Below are 19,500 nucleotides of genomic sequence, written 5' to 3'. Positions count from 1 at the left end.
CAGCCATTCCAAGCCCTTCAGACACCCTCAGCCCTACAAAGAGCCACCCCAAGGCCTTCAAACCCTCTCACCCCTGCAGACAGCCACCATATGCCCTTCAGACCCCCTCAGCCCTACAAAAAGCCACCCCAAGGCCTGCCCAATCTTCTCACCCCTGCAGACAGCCACTATATGCCCTTCAGACACCCTCAGCCCTACTATAAGCCCTTCAGACCCCTTACCCCTCCAGACAGCCATTCCAAGCCTTTCAGACACCCTCAGCCCTACAAAAAGCCACCCCAAGGCCTTCAAATCCTCTCACCCCTGCAGACAGCCACCCTATGCCCTTCAGACCCCCTCAGCCCTCCTATAAGCCCTTCAGACCCCTTCACCCCTCCAGACAGCCATTCCAAACCCTTCAGACCCCCTTACCCCTCCAGACAGCAACCCTATGCCCTTCAGACACCCTCAGCCCTACAAAAAGCCACCCCAAGGTCTTCAAATCCTCTCACCCCTGCAGACAGCCACCCTATGCCCTTCAGACCCCCTCAGCCCTACCCTGAGGCCTTCAGACCCCACTCAGCCCTATCTCAAGATCTTCCAAACTGTAACAAAACTGTTTTAATTTCTCCTTGGGAATGCATTGGCCATTCTAGGCTTCCCATTTGCTGTGCATTCTGGTAAAGGTAAAATGGGGAAAGGTGCGGTCTTTATTTTCTTGTTGTTGCTTTGTGGCCTCTCCTTGGGAGCTGGGTGAAGTTATGCAGATGCCCTTCAGGAGAGCAGGGCATGGAAATGCAAACAGAAGTTTCATGTGCAGGATGGAGGCTGGGAGACCTTTGTTTCCATTTTGGACCCTTGTTGGGATGGGAACCAGCATTACAGGTGGAAAAATTGGCATTAGAGTGGTGTTTCTATACTGGTTTTGCACAATTCTGCCTCCAGTTCATCCCCAAACTGTCTTGCAGAAGCTTGGGCTTGCCATCTATATGCACTCCTTGATAGGGGGAAATCTGGATAGACAGAACTCCCTAGACTGTGTTACTTTGCTTAACCCCAGGTGAAGAGAAGGAACACTGGGACGAATCATAGAGTCATATCATAGAGTGGAGGCTTTGAGGAGCATCTGTGGAGATGAAAGAGAGCAGCATGTGATGTGATAAAATAAGGATTGTAAGACCTGTAGGCAAAGGACACCTCCTCCATTGCTGGGACCACATTGCAGTCTCTGTGTTCTGCCTTGGTTGATCGGTTTGCAAATAGTCTGCCTTAATTTGGCTCCGTTTTGGGCTTACACTGAATGAGTAAAGAGGCTTCCGTGCTGTAGTGCTGCAGCACTAATGAACCAGGGCTCATTATGAAAGCTGGGCTGCACATGTAGCTAAAAGAAGTTTGCAGGTAAAGAGCTGATCAAGCAAGTAATAATGTGTTTTATAATTAGAGAAGAATTTAAAGGGGCAGTTCAGGTAATTGTCGCTATGTTACCGTGTGCTGGAGGTGAGCAGCAAGATCAGGGTGGGATATGAAAAAAGAAGAAAGAAAGTGGATGTCAGGAGGAGGAGGATGGTCTTAAGGAGCCTCATCTTGCAGTACGTTGGCTTTCCAGTGTTATGAAGTGGGATGTGATGCCAGAACTGATGCTGGCAGCAAGGCCTGTTGCTACAGCTCATGCTAATGATGGCACTACACCTCAAACATGGAAGAGATGAGGTGGAGGAGGGTTGTCTAGTACAAGCCTGTACTGGTAAGTGCTTCAAAACACATGGGTTTTCCTCCTGGGCTGGCTTTGGATGTCTCCACGTGGTGAGGCTGTCCAGAGGTTGTTCGGATGAGCAGAAGGAGGATCCTGCTATTGCAAAGGCTGAGCTGCTTGGCCCCTTGACTGACATCCAGCACAGAACTGGGAAGAGGAACAGCAAGATGCAACTCCTGGGAGCGCTATGAGCTGCAAAAGTGACTGCTCTCTCAAGGCTGGAAATCACCAGGACTGTGAAATCTTTTCCTGATGATTTTTTGGGGCGTGGATAACACTCAGTGTAGGTTCATCTGGGCTCTGCTGTTGTCAAGCCATGCTGGGCTCCTCCATCCATCTGTACATCTATCCATTACCTGCGTCATTTACCCTTTGTCTCTCCAGACGTTCTCCATTCATCTCACCCACCCTCTGTGAGAATTCATCTTCCTCTCCCTTTAAGGTGCCAAGGTGGCACATCCAAGTTGCTCTGAGGGAAAGTGAGCACTTTCACTTTCCCTTATGGTGTAGGCACTTTCACTTTCCCCTGCTCAGCGCCTGTCAACCTCAGCACGAGGGCTGCATTGGTTTTGCTGGTCTTTCTGTGAGCACGGAGCTGAAGGAGCCTCTTTACATCTGAACGGGGATGCGATGGTCACGGTGAGCTGTAGGACTCAATGCCACGCTCTGCCTGTTCCATCTCGCCTATTTATGTATGACTGAGGCAACTTTTTGGGGGGACTTTCGTTTCTACTCTGCAGCTGAACTGCAAAAGGAACAGAAAGAGCAATTGTTTTGAGTTAGAACCTTCCAAACCTGTCAATGATTCAACGTAGGAGGAGCAGAATTATTGCGTTGCTCCGGACACGAGTGTTATTGTGGTGCTCAGGGCAGGAAGCAGAAGGGGACATTGTGTTCTGTTCAAGTTTTTGAGCAGAGAGCTGGGACATAACTCCCTGATCTGCTTCATATGGAGGAGCCTGACTGCCCTGACTGCTGCCTTGAAGATGCATGAAGGTGACGGAGCAAAGCAAAAGGCAAGTGAGGAAAAAGTGAGTAAAGGCTGAGAGAAACAGCAAGATTTGTCACACAGGCGACGTTTCTGTCTGGCTTTTTTTCCCCCCTGAGTTAGGAGGAAATGAAGAAGCAGATCAAAATGTACCCTTTAAAAATAGGAGTCAAACCCCAAGGAGGTTTCAGGGCAACAGCTGATGTTATCTTACTGCCAAAGCAACAGGGGCCTTTCTTCTCTAGAGGTTAAAATGAGAACTTAACTTCAAAAAATGGCTGTGAAGTTTGTCTTAAAGGGAAACCAACATGCAAAACTTGCCCTTCACATAAGGTTTGGAGTTTCCACGTTTCTTTCCTCATAAGCGATTGTTTTTTTATGTTTGAAGCTCATGGGGTTGCAAGAAATAAACCTTTTTGATGCGTCCGTGTTACAAAATCAGCTGCTTGAGGTTTGAAATCCCGTAGATCATGAATCATCACCAGTAATCAAGCTCTCTAAATGTGCAATAGAGACCAAGCCCAGGATTTCCTGTATTTCTGCATGGCTGTTTTATTTAACATTTGGATTTGAACAGCTGTAAAGAGCGTAAAAACTGCAGTGGTTTTGTTTGCGTGCGTGTCCGTATTTGATTTGTTGATTGGGATGTGGATCTCCTGTTGGTGGGATGCTGCTGGAAGTGTTTTATTGCAGTGTTTATTTCTTCCTTAGGAGATGTTTGGAGAGAATATGGGTTTCAGGAGAACAGCCAGTTGAGGATTTGAAGCAAGAGAACCGTGTTCTTTGGAAAGCTTTTAGGGTAAAACTGATAACCCTGAGAAGCTGATCTAACTAACCACAGACCAGGAAACCTCAGTATCTTCTTAACAGAAGGGAAAACAGTGATTTGCTCAAAGATCATAAAGTTAATTTACCATCAGGTTTTGCCTCTGGCAGTTGTGAAAAATTTGACCTTTATTTTTACTGATCCTATGATTTTTTTTTCACCAGGTTTATATCCAGAGTCGAAAGAATCAGGTTCCCTATTGCAGACAGCGGTTTCAGTGCTTCAGAATTCCTACTTGGATTCTACATCACAGGATGGTTTCTGGTACAGCCAAGCAATACTGGTGGAAAACGATGTTTTTCTGAATGAGGTAAGGCTGCTGGGAGAGCAGGGTGTTGCTGGAAGCTCAGGAAAAGGCAGTATTATCTGCTTACAGTGTGGAGCTCCATTTGCAGCTTCCAACTAGAGAACCTTTCCTTTGCTTTCTTCTTCTTCCTTCCCATTCTGATTAGGAACAAAAGGTCAATTCATCCAGCATTGCCAAGTATTCAGCAGGACTCCTGGAGCACGCCTTCAGGCATAGGTTGAAGTGCTGGTTTGATGCTTCCAAGTAGAGCTTTAATGGCTTTGCATATCATGCATTGTTATGCTGATTCACAGCAAGGCAGATGTCCAGGTGATATTTCTGCTGTGGCATTTCTGCTGTCATTCCTAAGCAAACACTAGGTTTAACTCCAAGTTTCCCTTTTTCCAGCATTTATGAAACTGATTTTAAATGCCTTCCTATAGTTTTCTTGGCATGGAACAGGCAGTCCCTTCTGAAAGCTGGAGCTGGCTGTTCTCGTTGTCATGAATTAAATAGAGCTTGGAGGCCTTAGAATATTCCAAGTTGGAAAGGACTCAAAGGTCATGGAGTCCAAGTCCTAGTTCCGTGCAGAACCAACTAGAAAAGTCACTACAGACCTGGATAAAGCACAAAGAGGGCAGCAATTAAGTCATTTGATGGTTTTCTTATGAGTTCTAAAGTCAAAATAAGCCAAAGCACTGATGAGACAGTTGTTTTCTTATCTTAGGACACCATCTCATCCTTCCATGTCTTCTTTTATTACAGTGCAAATGCAGCACACAGTTCTCTGCTGTCAGCACTGGGAACACATGCTGCTTTGTTAGACACATGAAATAGAGGTGACATAATCTGACTGGAGCCGAACCCTCTGAGCTGTACTTGCATGATACATCTGACCTCTAATCAAATAGTTTTGGCTTCCCTGGTCAGTGGTGAAAGTTTTCTCCAAGCATCCCCAATTGTGTTGGTATCTGTTCCATTACTGAGATGGTTTGTCATCTGATGGCCACAGCTGGCCACTAAATGTGATGCCTGACAAGCCCATGTGTTGCATAGGGAAAAAGCTCTCCAGTATCCTGACAAAATGAGGGGAAAGAAGCACAGCTGGGATATTCCTGGCTGTATAGTTTGGGGTACTTATGGTGGGAATGGGAACATGAGCTGGACTAGCATCACCCAGCTGATGTGACCACAGCTGGAAGGAAGCATGTGGGACACACTGTGCTACCCTGTGCTTCTCAGTAGTTGGTTCTGGTGCCAATGGACTAGAACAAAGTGTCCTTGTATCTTCTGCAGCTCAAAGCTTTTGTCCAAGCAAAGGAAGCTGCTGGATACAGCCAAGAGGAGCTTGAGGAGACCTTTGCATTTCTTCTATTTGACAACGAGGAAGAGGTAACTTCAAATGTTTATTCAACTTAGGAGGTTGATGCCAAGTGCTGACACATGTGCTCCTTCCCTGCAAAGCCCAGCAGCTCTGTTTACAGAAGGTCCTGGTTCTTTGTACCCCACTTACCAGTGCACTTACTGCTGCATAAATGGCCCAAAGCAGATTCTCAAAGTAGCTCCTGGGACATTCTAGTGATAGATCCTAGATTGGGTCTCTCCAATTGGTTACTGTTTGAGGTTCCCTTTGCCCTCTGTAGAGAGCTGTAAGGAATCTGCCTTTGTTCCAGTGGATTTATAGTCAAGTACAGGCAAGTAAAACCCTTCACATAGAATTAGAAGAGACAGGAAGACTGAAGACACAGAAAGAGCCTGACCGTTTCTGGGCAATATTTTTCCTTCCTGTGTTTTCATGAGGGTGTGTTTGATTTTTTGTGTGAAGACTTTGCCTACACAAGGATGCTCAGGGAGTCGGGGGGGAATTCACTTGTAACATGCTTTAATGACACCATGGTAAACCACAGTCGTGGTAGTTCTATTCAGAATGATAATAGCCTCAGTGCAGTTTAGTTTGATTTGGATCAAACTACATCAAAATGAACCACGTTCAGTATAAGTTTGGGAGCTTGCATTGCCCCATAGAGAATCCTAGAATCATTAAGGTTGGGAAGGAAGACCCCTAGGGTCATCTAGCCCAGCTATCACCACCCTCCCCTCTGAATTATGTCCCCATGTGCCATATACGTGTACTGTTTAAGGTTTGTTTTCATTTCTCACCCATAAAGAGTTCAAACTGACTGTCGCTCTTTGGTCAGTGTATGTTTGGTCTTTGCATGCTTTGATGAATCCACTTTGGAAGTGAATGAAATCAATGCTGTTGAGACACTCCCAAGGAAGTAACTATGCCCCAGCAGGTGTGAGTATGGTGTAATAGGTGTTGTTTGCATTCATGCCAGCCCATTACGGTTATCTTTCAACAACTTTCCTTTGCTGATAAGGCTGGACTTTGCACTTTATGCTTGCATTGGTTTCCGAAGGTGCTGGAATTATTCCACTCTTTCTAAAGGTTTTTCTCTGTTCCACAAATGTAGAAAATCCTTCTGTTTCCATGGAGCAGCAATCCTTCAGAAGTACAACTCATTGTTTAGCACCCAAAGCAACACATTTTCTTCTTGTTGATTTCAGCTGGCTTAGTCGTGTTTGTGCTGCAGGTGTTTTGGATCTGCAGTCATCTCTTAATTGAATTTCAGCATAGAAATGTTTGGCCACTGCAAGTATTCCACTAGCTGTTGCACTATAGATTTGATTGCTGCATCCTTTACCTTTGAAAACAGACAGCAATAGAGGTTGTTTCTTCTTTTGAAGGCAAAAGAGGTGTGTCAGACCGGCCTCCGTGTGAACAGCAGTTCCATTTCCATGCTTGGTGACCCAGCAAAAGGTAAGATTTCCATCTACCTCAGTGCTCTGGGGGGCACTGCCTCATTTAAGAGCACAAGCCCAAATAAACCTTTGGTGTTGCGTTTCTATTTACTCAATGGGAACTGCTTGTTTCTTACTAGGTAAATTACACTTGTTTGGATCAAAGAAGCAGTAGGGTCTTCTTTTAACCTCCTCAACCAAATGAGGATGGGATCTGTCCCAAGAAACGTATCGTTTCTCCTCTGCAATTCAGACTTTTTCTCCTTTGTTAATAAACACTCATGTCCACCAACGTGACTTTCTGGCAACCTTCTACCTGCTCTACAAAGTCCACCTGCTGAGCTTTTTGCCAGCAGTTCTGTTAATAACTAGAGCAGGCTGTGTTATACCAAAGCCCTTTACAGCCCGTGCCTGTTCCTTGTCCAAAGGCCTGAGGTCTCAAGGCACACAGTGCAGAACACACTACTCAAAGAAATCCTTCTGCCAGAAGCAGAATGTCTCCCACTGCTTGTCCTGGAAGTCTTCACAGGCCAAGACACCTAATTATGGAATGGTCCATGGCAGTAAGTGCCAAACCAAGCAAGACTGGAAGGGGTTATTTATCTGTGCATATATCTTAGTCCTGATGGACTGAGATGAATATTACAGCATGTCTCTTTGTGGAGACTTTTGTCACACCTTCCTGGAAGAACCAAGCCCTTGCTTAATCCATTTTCATGCACTGTCATGCGTTGCAAGCAAAACAGACCATTCTTGTAATCTTGCGTGGTTTTGTCTTTGCAGGGGTGTATATTTCCAAGTATGCAGACTGCCTTCATCCGAGACCTTGGTATCATGGAAAATCAGGCTTTATTGTCATTTGTAAGCTAATTAAGGTAAAAATGCATGTCTCCTTTTAAGTGGAATAGCTTTTGGAAATCATTGTATAATGCAGACAGGTTTTAAGAACACATTGATGCTTATAAGAGTGATGAGTTAGCGTGTAAAATCAGCTCTGTTGAGAGCTGTTGGGGATTTCGGACCATGGGTTGTGTCAGATTAGAAAGCAAGGTATCAGACTGCTTTTGGCTGATGGCTTGCAGGGATGCAGAGGACATTCCAAATTCCCAATAGTGTTTTTTCACTTCTTTCCCTGGACTGTTATGTGTTTTTGGGTTCAAGGCAGATGCCATAGGGTGTTTTCAGGTCACAGCTCCATTCTCTTCTTCCACAGAGCTGGGATACAGCCCCTCTCTCCCCCTCCCTTGGGCTCTTACAATGACAACACCTTACTCCTGTTGTTTCTCCTTAGCACTTGTTTGTCTGCCATGACAAGCTCAAAGGAATCCTCTTGTTTAGAAAGATTCAAGTGCCTGCCAACCCCTCACAGTGGGGGGTATCTGTCTGCCAGCACCAGTTTGGGGGGAAAAAGGAGGATTCAGGGATCTTTTAAAACATATTTCTGCAAACACTTATGTGGATTTTTATCTCAGTGGTTTGTTTGTTTATTTGCTTACACAGGGAAAAGTCAAGGTGGTATCTGAGAATTACACAACCAGCTACACCTGCCCGTCTCCTGGCTATGATTGTCACGTTGCCATGAGCAGGAGCATCATGTCATCCAAGAGCAGCCCTTGCCGAGCCTTTGAGCAGAACCAGGTATGGGGTTTGGGGCAGCAGAGAAATGCAGTGCTGGCTGAGGTGCCTTGCTCATTCCTCAACATTTATTTTCTTCTCTTTCCTTTCTCACCCCAGTACTACGTGTATGAAGTGTCTGAAGGCAGCACTGCGGAGCGCCCCAGGCAGATCTGCCCATACATAGTCATTGCCTGCCAGTACAGGGAGACAAAGGAAATGCCCATCTTGGCTAGAGAGAGCCTGTAAGCAGCTTACTGTTATTTTGTAGTACTGCATTGCTTTTGTGGGCTGTTTTCCCCTTCTTGTTGCTAAATATTCCTCTTTTTTTCTCCCTTTTCTCTAGACCTGAGCCTAACCACAAAGGTAAGAGCATCTGATCGCTGTAGTTTTGTTTTAATTTTCATAAACCGATCTTTCTGTTTGCTCTCCTCTCTTCCTTTCCCTAAGGCATTCTTCTTTCTGCCTATAGGGCTGTACTGCCCGTGGAGGGGGCAGCTCTCCATCCGGGGCCAGCTTTTGTGTAACATTGCCCTAAGGACCCCGTACAGCTCCACAATTCCAGCACAGCTGTAAGTTGCCATTTCCTGTTCTTTCTGCAGAGAGTGCAGCATTGCTGGTGATTTTGGGATCACCTTTGGGCTCACAGCAGACAGGCTGACTTCCAGCATCTGGGTATACATGTGCCAGCAAAAGCCAATTTTGTGTCTCCTGCTCCATCCCTTTGTTGGTCAGCAACTTCTTGCAGCCATACCCACCATATATAAAGGGGGAATTCTCAGTGTCTGAAAGGGGTGTTGGGCAGCCAGCAGTGTCACAGTAGTAGCAGCTGGAGGTGGACACAAGATCAGGCCCTGTACTACAGCTGGGAACAGTTATATTTGGTCAGTGCTTTGCTATGTGGACTGTTTTGGGATGTTTATTCTAAAGGAATAATTCCTGCGTGGGACTTTTTCGACCTTGTGGGCTTCCTGACAGTGCAAACACAGTCAGCCAGTTATATTTACAGATTGGAACAGTGGCAAATGAATCAAGTATTGGGGCAACTAATATTCGAAAAACTTAAATACTAAAAACCTTCAGTAGTCAGAGGCCAACCAGAAGTCAGCAACTTGAAACAGCCAGTAACAGAACCATTGGTGTTTGGAGTGCAGCTGCTTTCTCTGGTTCTCAGTCATGGGTCAACCTAGGATTTTTGTTGTGGTTAATCTTCAGAGCCTTTTATGCACGTGTTCTGACCCTCTGCCCCTTTCTCCCCATAGTCCTCACAACCTGGACATTAACCATGTCATGGGTTTGTCTGACTTGAAGAAAAAGCTTCCAGAAGCTGCATTTGGGAAAAGGAATTACATTGAGAAGGAAGGTGAGTGTAAAAACCTGACAGTGTGGTGTCCATAGTCAAACACTTTGCTCTGTTTGGCAGAGGGCACAGAAGGAGGTTGCCTGTACCTGCATCTTTGTGATTCATGTGCTGTTTGCTTTTTGGGTTGAGGTTTTGATGATCCTGTGCCTGATCATGGCACCAATGAGGCTCCTATAGGAGGAAGCAGAAGTAGGGGGGGCCACAGCAGTGCTTGATTGAGGTGCCATGGGGCTGCATTCTCACAGCTGGATGATGAAAAAGAGGAAGCACTCGTTTGAACTGAAGAATTTTGCTATGAGATTCATGGAGAAGTAGGGTGAGACTGAGAGCTTGCTCTTGTTAAACTCCCCTTGGGATGAGAGTGCAGACAGAATAAGGATGCAGAATAAGAACTGCAGCAGCATTTTAGAATGAGATCTTTACCTCCACTTCCTGTGTATATATCGAAGCACACAGCATCACCAGTTAAGCTGCTATTGTTAACTACACAGATAAGACAGGAAGCATGAGCTGAAGAGAAAACTCACTATAGCATATAGTATAGACCAGCTTAGGAAATCTTGATCACAGCATTTAAAAGAAAACAAACCTGCCAAACCAGTATTACCATCAATTTCACATCCATCCTCCTGCTATGGGAGCACTGTTTTGTTTGGAGTTGGTATCAGAGGCATCATCATCAACTTCTCTCTCTTTTGTCTGCAGTTTGTTTTCAGGGCGTTTACTTCAGTCTCTATGAAGTGGAAATATCCAATAAGGATCAACATAAAATGGATCAGCTATTAGAAAATCTAAGGAAAAGGGACTTGGTAAGTACTGTAAAATGTTTGGGGAGGAAAGTGAGCATGCCTTATATATACCAGCAGACCTCTTCTGTGGCTGTATTTGTGCTAGATGAGATTATTTTATTGAGTTGTTGTCTTTGCATTGCAAGTACTGTACTGCAAGGGGATCTTATTGGAAAGCAGAAGCTAAGTCCCACAGTGTTAGAATGATAATCACAAAGCAAAAGACACAAGCTGTCACATGCCTGCCTGCCTTAATACCCCATGGCAGGAAAATAACCCCTGTTCAACTAGACACAGATACACTGCTGAAGCTTTGTGAGCTTCTGAAGATGTTGAGCTTTATCTTGGCTTTAACAGATGGTTTCCTCCGCATCATTGCTAAAGTGTTATCAGATAAGAGTTTTCCAGCATGCTGAGGTCTTTCTGTTCCCAGTGTGATCTTCATGTCTCCTTTTGACTTCAAGAGTCGAACCCCTGAGGTGTACAGCAATTACAACTGCTGGGCTATGGGGTTGGGTTGGCTTTGCTGCTTCTGGTTTCTCTGTCACATCTGACACTTCCTGTAGATTCAGGGTTGTACATTCACAGCTACAAACACACAGCTGGCTGTGCTCCCATTGGTGTAAGTGCTCAAACTCCATATAATGTTGGTAAGATGCAATTTATGCCTGTTATTGGTGACAACATGAGAAGAAAAAAGAAGGGATGGAATAGACAATGTTAATGGCCCTTCACATGCTGGGAGCCCTGAGCTGTGCAACATCTATGATTCCATTATGGTCTGATTTGTGGTTGGTCATATCCCTGTCAAATTGGACTAAACTACCTCCCATATTTCAGTGAGAAAACATTCACAGCCCACTCTTGTCTGCTTCTTCCTTCCCAATGTAGAGTTGAAGGCAACAGGTGAATCTGCTTTAGCAGCAGCTCCTGGAAGCCCAGGTGAAAAATGCCCTCTGTTTCTTTTCCCTTTCCATGGTTTATGATACTGGGCTTGCAAGTGAAAATGAAAGAGTGGCTGGGGTTGCCTGAGGACAACTCTACATCTGTAGGTGCAGGGTGACCTCCCAGCTCTGTGTCAGGTGGCAGATGACGTGAAAATCACCCCATTGGTGAGAAACAGCAGCTGTTTCATTGAACCAGCCGACATTTTGGCTTGTTATCTGCTCTGCTCTGCTGGACGGAGACAATGGAAGCAAGGAGCTACTGTTCTGAATAGTGAATAATGCACTGAAATTGTTCAGCATTTCCCAAGTTCCTCCGTTGTCATGGGGAAGTGAGGGTTGGGCATTGGTCCAATCCTCTTGATATGTCTGAATGCACTGAATGGGATCAGTGAGGTTTCACAGAGCGTTAGAAACCATAGAGTTATTCATTTCCTCTAAGTTCCCTTCAAAGACGTGTCTGCACAGAAGAAAGAGATCCATATGGGGTGACCCCGTGGAGGAAGAGGCAGCCCAAACCAAGCTCTGCAATGAGGCAACACCCAGCTACAAGAAACGCCTTCATAAGCACATGTGTATTTTTCAGACATACAATCATCCACTTCTCAGACAGAGTCACAGCAGTCTCCTGGGCTCAGCAGATGTAGTTTTGTTTGTTTCTTTGCCTTGCTGCTAACAAGCAAACTGCTTGGACGGAGCTTCAGCTGGACTTTTAGCTGGAACTGTGGGTTGTGCTGTCTGATGCTCGTGTCCAACTTTGCTTTCCCTTCTGGGAAAACCCTCCCCTTGTGCTGCTGAGAGGTCCAGAAACTTCTAAAGCGAAGGGACTAAAACCATTGACCTTGTTTATTAATTGCAATCAGCTTGGCTAAGCATATATCTCATTTTAAGTAATGGATGGAAGGACTTTTGAGAAGAATAACAACCTTAAATGGAAGACTTTGGGTTCTAGGTCCCTGTGACTCAAGTGGCATGGCAATGTCCTCAGCAGGGAATGAGTTGGTGGTGTTGGCACATGTTCACCAGCAATCAGGGCTTGCTGACAGTCCTCTTGTGAGTTAAAGTATGCTTGGAAGGAAAGGGAGGTTAGATTGCTCTAACTCCGCATTGGTCTTTTACAGGCAATCATCAAATGTTTACAAGATCATGGAGTTCTGATCCTCCTGACATCCTCTGCGTTGGCACAAGATGATGGTAATGCATGGAGACAAAGAAACCAATGTTCAGGCTTGAATGACCTGCCCTGGTTTGAAGACAGAGAATGGACACCCTCCATCTAACCAAAACCTGTCATTTCATTTCACAGGATTCGACCCCAAGGAGCCTGTCAGCCTCCTGGCCCTGTTTCTGTTCTCCTCATCCCAATCAGTGTGTCTGAGAGGTAGGAGGTTCTCATTGCTGGTTTCAGATGCTACATTTTGGGTGCAGGATCCTCACCAGAGGGTCCACACAGACACCTTCCTCTTGAAGAGCTGATTTCTCTGCTCAGCACCACCTACAGCTTTAGTACAAACAGAGTTAAGAGAGCTGAATCCCATCTGCTTAGCTATGCTTCTATCTAAACCAGTTCTTCATATTTCAATCCTTCACCGCACATCCGTGTCCCTGTACAGCAAGTTGATGTGTGTAGAAAAATAACTGCTTTTCTTCCTCTCAGTCAGTTTTCAGCAGTGTCTGCTCTCTGCGTTGACTTATGTGGTGCATGGGAGTCTGACTTACATCCACAAAGGTGCTCTGGAGCTCTGCTCAGGGAGTAAAACAACATATGGTACTTGCTGGACCCTGCACAGAACTAATGTGGTTTGATAAGCAGCAGGAAGAAAGCCTGCCCTAAAAAATAAGTAAATCATTTTCCGATGAGTTATCAAATGAAATGAGTTCTGCTGGCAGAGGCAGTCTCAAGTTCTCTCAGTATCTGTTGGCTTTATACTGCACTACATGGAAATGCAGATCCCCAAGCAGGATATTAACAGGGGTGTTTCACTCTGCATAAATCCTGGCTTGCTTTTTGTTGAGTCACCCTAGGGATGAGCCAAGAGATCATTCATGCCAGCACACACTTCTATTGCAGTCTATGTGTGCGTTTGAAAACTGGTATTGCCAGGACATTGCAATCACCCCTGAAGATGAAATCAGCAGAAAAGCCAACAGGACCTTCCTGCCCATCTGAGCATGGGCACCAAAACGATGTTTAATCTCCAGCTATAAACTTTTAAGATCTACATATAAAATAGGCTTGCAAGTCTGATGAAGACAGCACCCAGCATCAAGCTGGGTGAGGTGATAGGGGAAAATGTGGAGAGCAGGCTGGAGGAGAGAACTGACCACTCAGATATTGAACCCCATAACAAGGAGAAAATACCTTCTGGAGCAAACGGGTTTCATTTATGGCAAGAATTTAATGCTGAGAGAAGGAAGAACAAGGCCTAGGGGTGTTTGTCTTGAAGAGGGTTCTTGTGGAAGGAGGTGAGACAGGACCAGCCATACGGAGCATCCCGAGGGCAGACATTTAGGGCTGATGATGGAACCATGGGCAGCCAGGGAGCAGTGAAGTGAAAAGGCAGGAGGAGAGAATAATGTTGAGCAAACGCTCAGTGTTGTTATGTGACACGGTCTGAATGCTGATGGCTTCCAGATGTTTTCCCTCTGCTGCCAGTAAGGCTCCTGCACGTGCTGTCCCATTTCTTCCTATGAACTCCATAACAACTCCAGCCAGCTGTGCCTGTCCACTGGGACTGAGGTTTGTACTTGACGGCTTCTCCTTTCTGTGATGATAAGTTACAAGAAGGTTTGGGAGACAGAAAAGAATGGCAACTGAAGGTGGCAGGGACAAAGAGAAAAGGGAGTGAAGCACACACACACGCACACACACACGCTTAAAGTCACTCAGCTCAAACTCGAAGCATGAATAATGTTTTCCATTTCAAAACCAGCAGCCTCTGAAGCTGTGTGCTTCCTGTCCAGACAGCCGACAGGAGGAATGTAGGGCAGCATAACACTCACTGTGCAGACGTGCTGCTGCGTTCCCCAGCCAGGCTCTTAGGGATGCCTGGGCTTGCCAGTAACAAGGAGCAGCATTGCCAGTGCAAGACAGCACAAGGCCAATAGGTGAAGAAAACGATGCATCTCAGAAAGCAAGAGAAGCTCTTGCATGCCCCAGGCTGCCTGGATTTAGTCTTGCTGCAAGGGGAAGTGATAGGGAAGGATGCTGGAGCTGTCAGCTTGGCCCTGCAGCCAAAAGAAACATTAGTTGGACTTTAATATGTAATATTCCCATGATACCTGTCTCTGTTTCCACTGCCTGTGCATTTTCTTCTTGCTCTTCAGTTTGATCCAGTTCAGCCACGCTGGTCTCTTGTCTTCCTTTCCTGGCTTGTTACACCTGGAGAGCTCCTGTGCCCCAAGGAAAACCTCCTTAAAAATGTGCCAACTCTGCTCCTCACCCTTGTCCATCAGAACCCTCACCATGGGAAGGCTCACTATCCCCCCAGTCCCCTTCAGACCCAGTTTAAAGCCCTCCCAATGAGCCCCACTAGCTTTTCCCCAAGGACCCTTCTCCCCCTTTGAGAAAGGCAAACCCCATCTGATGCCCACAAACCCAGTACCACGTAGGTTAATTGGCTGTCAAAAGATCCAAAGTTCTGACATCACCTGCAGTCACAAGGCCGGTTATTTAAAGGTAAAATCCTTTGGTTTGTTTCTGTGTCCTTACCCAATACAGGAGGCAGAGAAGAAAAGATGATCTGTGCATTCAGTTCCTTTAGCCATCATCCCAAGGCCCTGAAGTCCCTTCTGATGGCCCTTGACCCACATGTAGGCCATGTAGGGGATGAAGCAGGCAAGGAGGGTTTTCATTTCATTATTTTCAGAGCTCTGAGTGTTCTAATGTGAAGACTTGCCATAAAATTGCTGGAGTAAGGAGATGAAGCTGCTGTGTGTGACCCTGCAGAAGGGAGCTCATGGATACACCAGGGGTGTATATATTTCATCTTCAGTTTGTCCACTTTTGACTCCCCGTGTGCCATTCTTTTGTACCTTGCAGCAGTTACAAGCACCCACTGAACCAAGACGTTGCTCCCTGGCCAGCTTCTTGTGGATTGGCTTTGGGGACTTGCTCGTGCCTTTCATGTTCTCTTATCCTGTAATGGTAAACGGGGAACGTAATCCTTTGTTAATAAAAGTAAAATTCTCTCTTTTTTTTTTGCAGTTGAAGGGCATAATCTAAAACGTGAAGGGAAAGATAGTGACATCTCTCTGCAAATAGCCTCTGTTTTGCCTGGACTTCGCTATGCCTTGCAGAAAGCCTCCAATTCTTCATGGGGGGACGCGCTCGGTACCAACGTGTTCATCAAACAACACTTCCAAGAATACATGAAGCTTGAACAAAACACACAGCAAGCCTCCAGCCAAAACACTGAAACTCCCTGTTCTTCTTGCCCGTCACCAGCTAAGGATGAAGGTATTAAATCCTGCAGAGGACACTCGGAGCAGTCTTTCTCCCAGCTGCAGCATTACCTCTCCAATCCCAGCAGCTACACTCTGGAAATGTCAGCTGCCTTAGAATGCTTGGCTGGCACCGCTCAATCTCTTTGCAGCAACTCAGAGACTGCTTGTAAAGCGGACTTCTCTTTAACTGTACCACCAGACCCAATCCCTCCTGATGTAAAAAGTGGAAACCCAAAGGCTGCTGTAGGGTTGGACCAGAGCAAAGGGCCCACAAAAGATGTTAGTGCGTCTAGCAAGCTGTCGGTGAAGCAGAACAAGAGGAAATCCAGCGAAACTGCTGTGACAAGCACCACGAAGAAATGGTCACCCCTCAAGACGCAGATACATCCTGTGGGGGACAGCAGTAGGAAAACAAGAGCAAGCACGAAACTCAACATCACGTTCTTATTCCCTAAAAATACAAGGCTTGTGGCCAACTCCAATGAGCCCATGCTTAAATTAGCCCGTTTACAGTTTCCTCACAGAGGGAAAAGAGGTAAGTGCTATATAATTGGGGCTGACTTCCTCCTGCTTCTCTGGGGTATCCAGCTTGGATAGTGAGGCTTTATTAGGGGCCGTGTTTCCCTCCGGGTGCTCAGAGCTGATGGATCTGGAATGAGTCCTTGCATGCCCACCCTTTTCCTTGTCCCAGGTGCAGAGATGCTGTCTGCAGAATTTGTGCACAAAACACAGTCTGAACCTGTCCAGAAGAGAACCTCAGCTCCCAGCAGTTCTGGCTTAGAAACAAAGAGACCAAAGATGCTGAAGAATTCGGATGTGAAAAACGCTCCTGTTACTGAAAGCGCCGCAAAGCCAGTGAAGAGTAAGGTGAAAAAAAGCGTGGTTAACAGGCCTTCAAAGCCTCACACCCAAAAGCCAGCAGAAAGCGGTAAGAATGCTGCTCCTTATGGAAATATTTACCTTAAAAACAGAGCCATCCACCATCGCTGTCAGATCATGACCAGGCAGTGGTAACAGCACATTCAGCAGCTGCCAAAGGGCCTTTGATACTTAGGGCTGAGGGTCTGGATCAGGGGCCAGGTTTGTTAACACTGCAAAACCAGAGTGGGACTGTTAAACCCTTTGCAGACAGACTGCAGTGGATTTAGGAGGCAGCGTGGATAGAGTGCAATGTCTGCAGGTGCTGGGATTCTGCTTTTAAACTGAGAACCAGTATTAGGCTGCCAAAACAAATGATGGAAGAGGAGAGACGCTTTCTGCTAATTTGTCATGTTTTCTCAAACTCACACTTTGATGTCTTTTCAGATCTGACCTCTGGTCTTTATTTTCCCTCTTGGTGGAGGCTTTCGAGACTGGTTTTACCACTTTGGCTCAGTTTATCCAATTTTCTCGGTCTGTTATTGCCACATGCTGTCAGACTTCCTGATACGTGGCAGTTTTCATTAGTTGTGCTGTCACAGGGAGGTTCCTGGAGCAGTTCTAACCAGTTCTCTTGGTTAGTTGTGTAGGTTGTTGTGTAGGTTTCCCAAGGATATTAAACATAACACATAAAAACTGTAGCACAGTTCATACCTCTGGATCCCGTGCCATTGATTTCTGAGAACTGCCCACTTCCTTTATGTCGGGATCCCAACTCTGGATCCTTCTGCAGCACCCATCACCTTCACTTCATGGAGGTTTAGGGGTTTTGTGAATGTCCAAAGCTCTTGTTGGGGAAACATCCTTTTCCTGACAAACTGGTCCTTAATGTGGAGATATTGGGGAGGTGCTGGATGCCACAGCATCTATCTAAGTGCTGTCCATTTAGAACCCCCTCTCTGTGACCTCCACTTACTCTATTTTCTTTTAACGCAGAGCGGAAGGATCCATTCTCCAACCTCCCAGGTGAAGTTTCTTCCCAAAGCCACGCAGCAGACAGTCAGATGGGTGAGACTGATCCCAGCAGCATCACTGGCCACACTTTTGACATGAAGGGCAACGACTACGAGTCCCACGCCTTGAACTTGCTGGCAGACCTGGCTCTGGGTTCCTGTATTCCTCCCTTTATCCCCATGGACAGCGGGACGATCGCTTTGTCCTGCAGTTCATCCACTGACTCTGCCAAGGAGCAGCAGAGTCATTGCAAGCACAAGTCCTCACGCGGTGCTTCCGACCACGAATACCACAGGGTAGAAAAGTTTGCAAAGGCAGCCGTCTCATCTAGTAAAGCATCTCTAAACCAGAAGCTTCTCCCAGCTGGAAAAACAGAATTAAAAGACTCAACTCCTGTTCCTGGAGAGAAAAGCCTTGGGATTAACAGCAAGAACAGCCAACAAACGTGTGTGCTGCCTCCAAGGGAGACAATGCAGGAGGCCACCGAGGTGAACAAACACTCCTTCGTCTCCTCTGAGCACTCCTATGCCTCGCTGATGCATGAGCACTCAAAGAAACACAGAGGTGTCCCCCACCCTCGGTCAGCGCCCTTCAGAAATGGGACCAGGAGCTCCCAAGCAGCACCCCCGGTTGGGAAGGTCCTGCCTTTCTGCCACCAGAACAGCACCTGCCCACAGAGCCCCTTGGAGGCCATGAGGGCAAGGCGCAGGAGCAGCCTGCTGCCTCCAAGGCGGAAGGGGGACTTTGCCAAGTCCCACACAGTCAACCACTGCGGTGAGACCATGAAGGTGACGTGCCGATGGGAGGAGGAATATCTCTTCCACTTGGACAGCAGGTACACCAACGATGCTCTGGAGAAAACAGTCATCCGTGCCCTGCATGGGTAAGTCAGCCTGGAAGGCCATCTGCAGGGGACATCTTTTGCTATAGGAATGGGTTTTCTATGCTTTCTTTTTTGCTTCACTTCGCATGATGATTGCCTTTTCTCCATGCTGAGATGCCCCATTTTGTTGCGTTGAAGCTCTGTGCCTCTACAGATAGAATAGGTGCACACAAGAGCCTGTTAGCAGCTGTGAGTTTCTTGTTTCAAGTTGGAAACCACATCAAGTGATGCAGCTGAGCACTTACAGCCCCCCCTGCACTGAGGTTCAGCACTAAGGATGAGTTACCTTGTCAAGCAGAGGGAGGAGGCGGGTATATAGATGTCTGTGCTCATTGCAGGGGAGTTGGACTAGATGACATTTAAGGGTCCCTTTCAACTCAAACGATTCCATGACTTCAGGCTGTGTTTGCTTTCTCTTCCAGGCCCTGGGACTGTGATCTACCCGATGATGTGGAAGAGATGAAGCTGATACTTCACATGTGGGTAGCTCTATTCTACAGCAAGCCCAGTGAACTCTTTAGCAGCACGAGGAAAGTGGTGAAGCACAGCAACCCCAAGAAATACGTCTCCTTAAACAGCACTGGAGACTTCTTTGAGCTGAGTGAAGACAGCGATGATTGCTTCGAGTTGGAGACGTGCCCTGCGGATTCACGGTCAGACCCTGACCAGACTCCTAGAAGCTCTCTGGATCCCAGCACACACTGCCAGGGCTGTTTCCACCCGGAGAAGAGCGCTGCAGACTCTCAGACTGATGCTGATGGGACTCCTGGTGTTGTTGATAGTACGGTATCATCCTCTTCAGGGGAGGAGGAGCCTTCCTCCACCAGCCCAGAGAGCCCTTCCCTCACTGAACATGCAGATCAGAGCAACCCGGCTGGGAAAGACAGAACTGAGAAGTGTGTGCATGACGTCTCAACTATCACTGCAGTAAGAGCTTGGGGTGTGGGTGCTACAAG

The 19,500-nt window shown here is 46.6% G+C and overlaps 1 protein-coding gene across 2 annotated transcripts in view; it reads left to right on the top strand.

Moving 5' to 3' along the window:
- The window catches only part of TASOR2 (transcription activation suppressor family member 2), a 28,970-nt gene that overhangs the window by 1,390 nt on the left and 8,080 nt on the right, over positions 1–19,500 (top strand). For both annotated transcript variants that reach the window (XM_015858770.2, XM_032448410.1), the window contains exons 2-17: positions 3,711–3,856; positions 5,129–5,224; positions 6,581–6,653; positions 7,418–7,509; positions 8,135–8,272; positions 8,369–8,493; positions 8,595–8,614; positions 8,721–8,820; positions 9,511–9,611; positions 10,317–10,420; positions 12,465–12,537; positions 12,650–12,724; positions 15,551–16,324; positions 16,481–16,717; positions 17,644–18,544; positions 18,967–19,471. In XM_015858770.2, coding sequence (XP_015714256.1) covers positions 3,711–3,856; positions 5,129–5,224; positions 6,581–6,653; positions 7,418–7,509; positions 8,135–8,272; positions 8,369–8,493; positions 8,595–8,614; positions 8,721–8,820; positions 9,511–9,611; positions 10,317–10,420; positions 12,465–12,537; positions 12,650–12,724; positions 15,551–16,324; positions 16,481–16,717; positions 17,644–18,544; positions 18,967–19,471 — 3,560 coding nt within the window. The remainder of the gene's footprint in view (positions 1–3,710; positions 3,857–5,128; positions 5,225–6,580; positions 6,654–7,417; positions 7,510–8,134; positions 8,273–8,368; positions 8,494–8,594; positions 8,615–8,720; positions 8,821–9,510; positions 9,612–10,316; positions 10,421–12,464; positions 12,538–12,649; positions 12,725–15,550; positions 16,325–16,480; positions 16,718–17,643; positions 18,545–18,966; positions 19,472–19,500) is intronic.

The sequence above is a fragment of the Coturnix japonica genome, chromosome 1 (assembly GCF_001577835.2).
Source record: "Coturnix japonica isolate 7356 chromosome 1, Coturnix japonica 2.1, whole genome shotgun sequence".
Taxonomy (NCBI): Eukaryota; Metazoa; Chordata; class Aves; order Galliformes; family Phasianidae; genus Coturnix; species Coturnix japonica.
The sequence above is the reverse complement of the archived record's forward strand: the minus strand, read 5'-3'. Positions and strand labels throughout refer to the sequence as shown.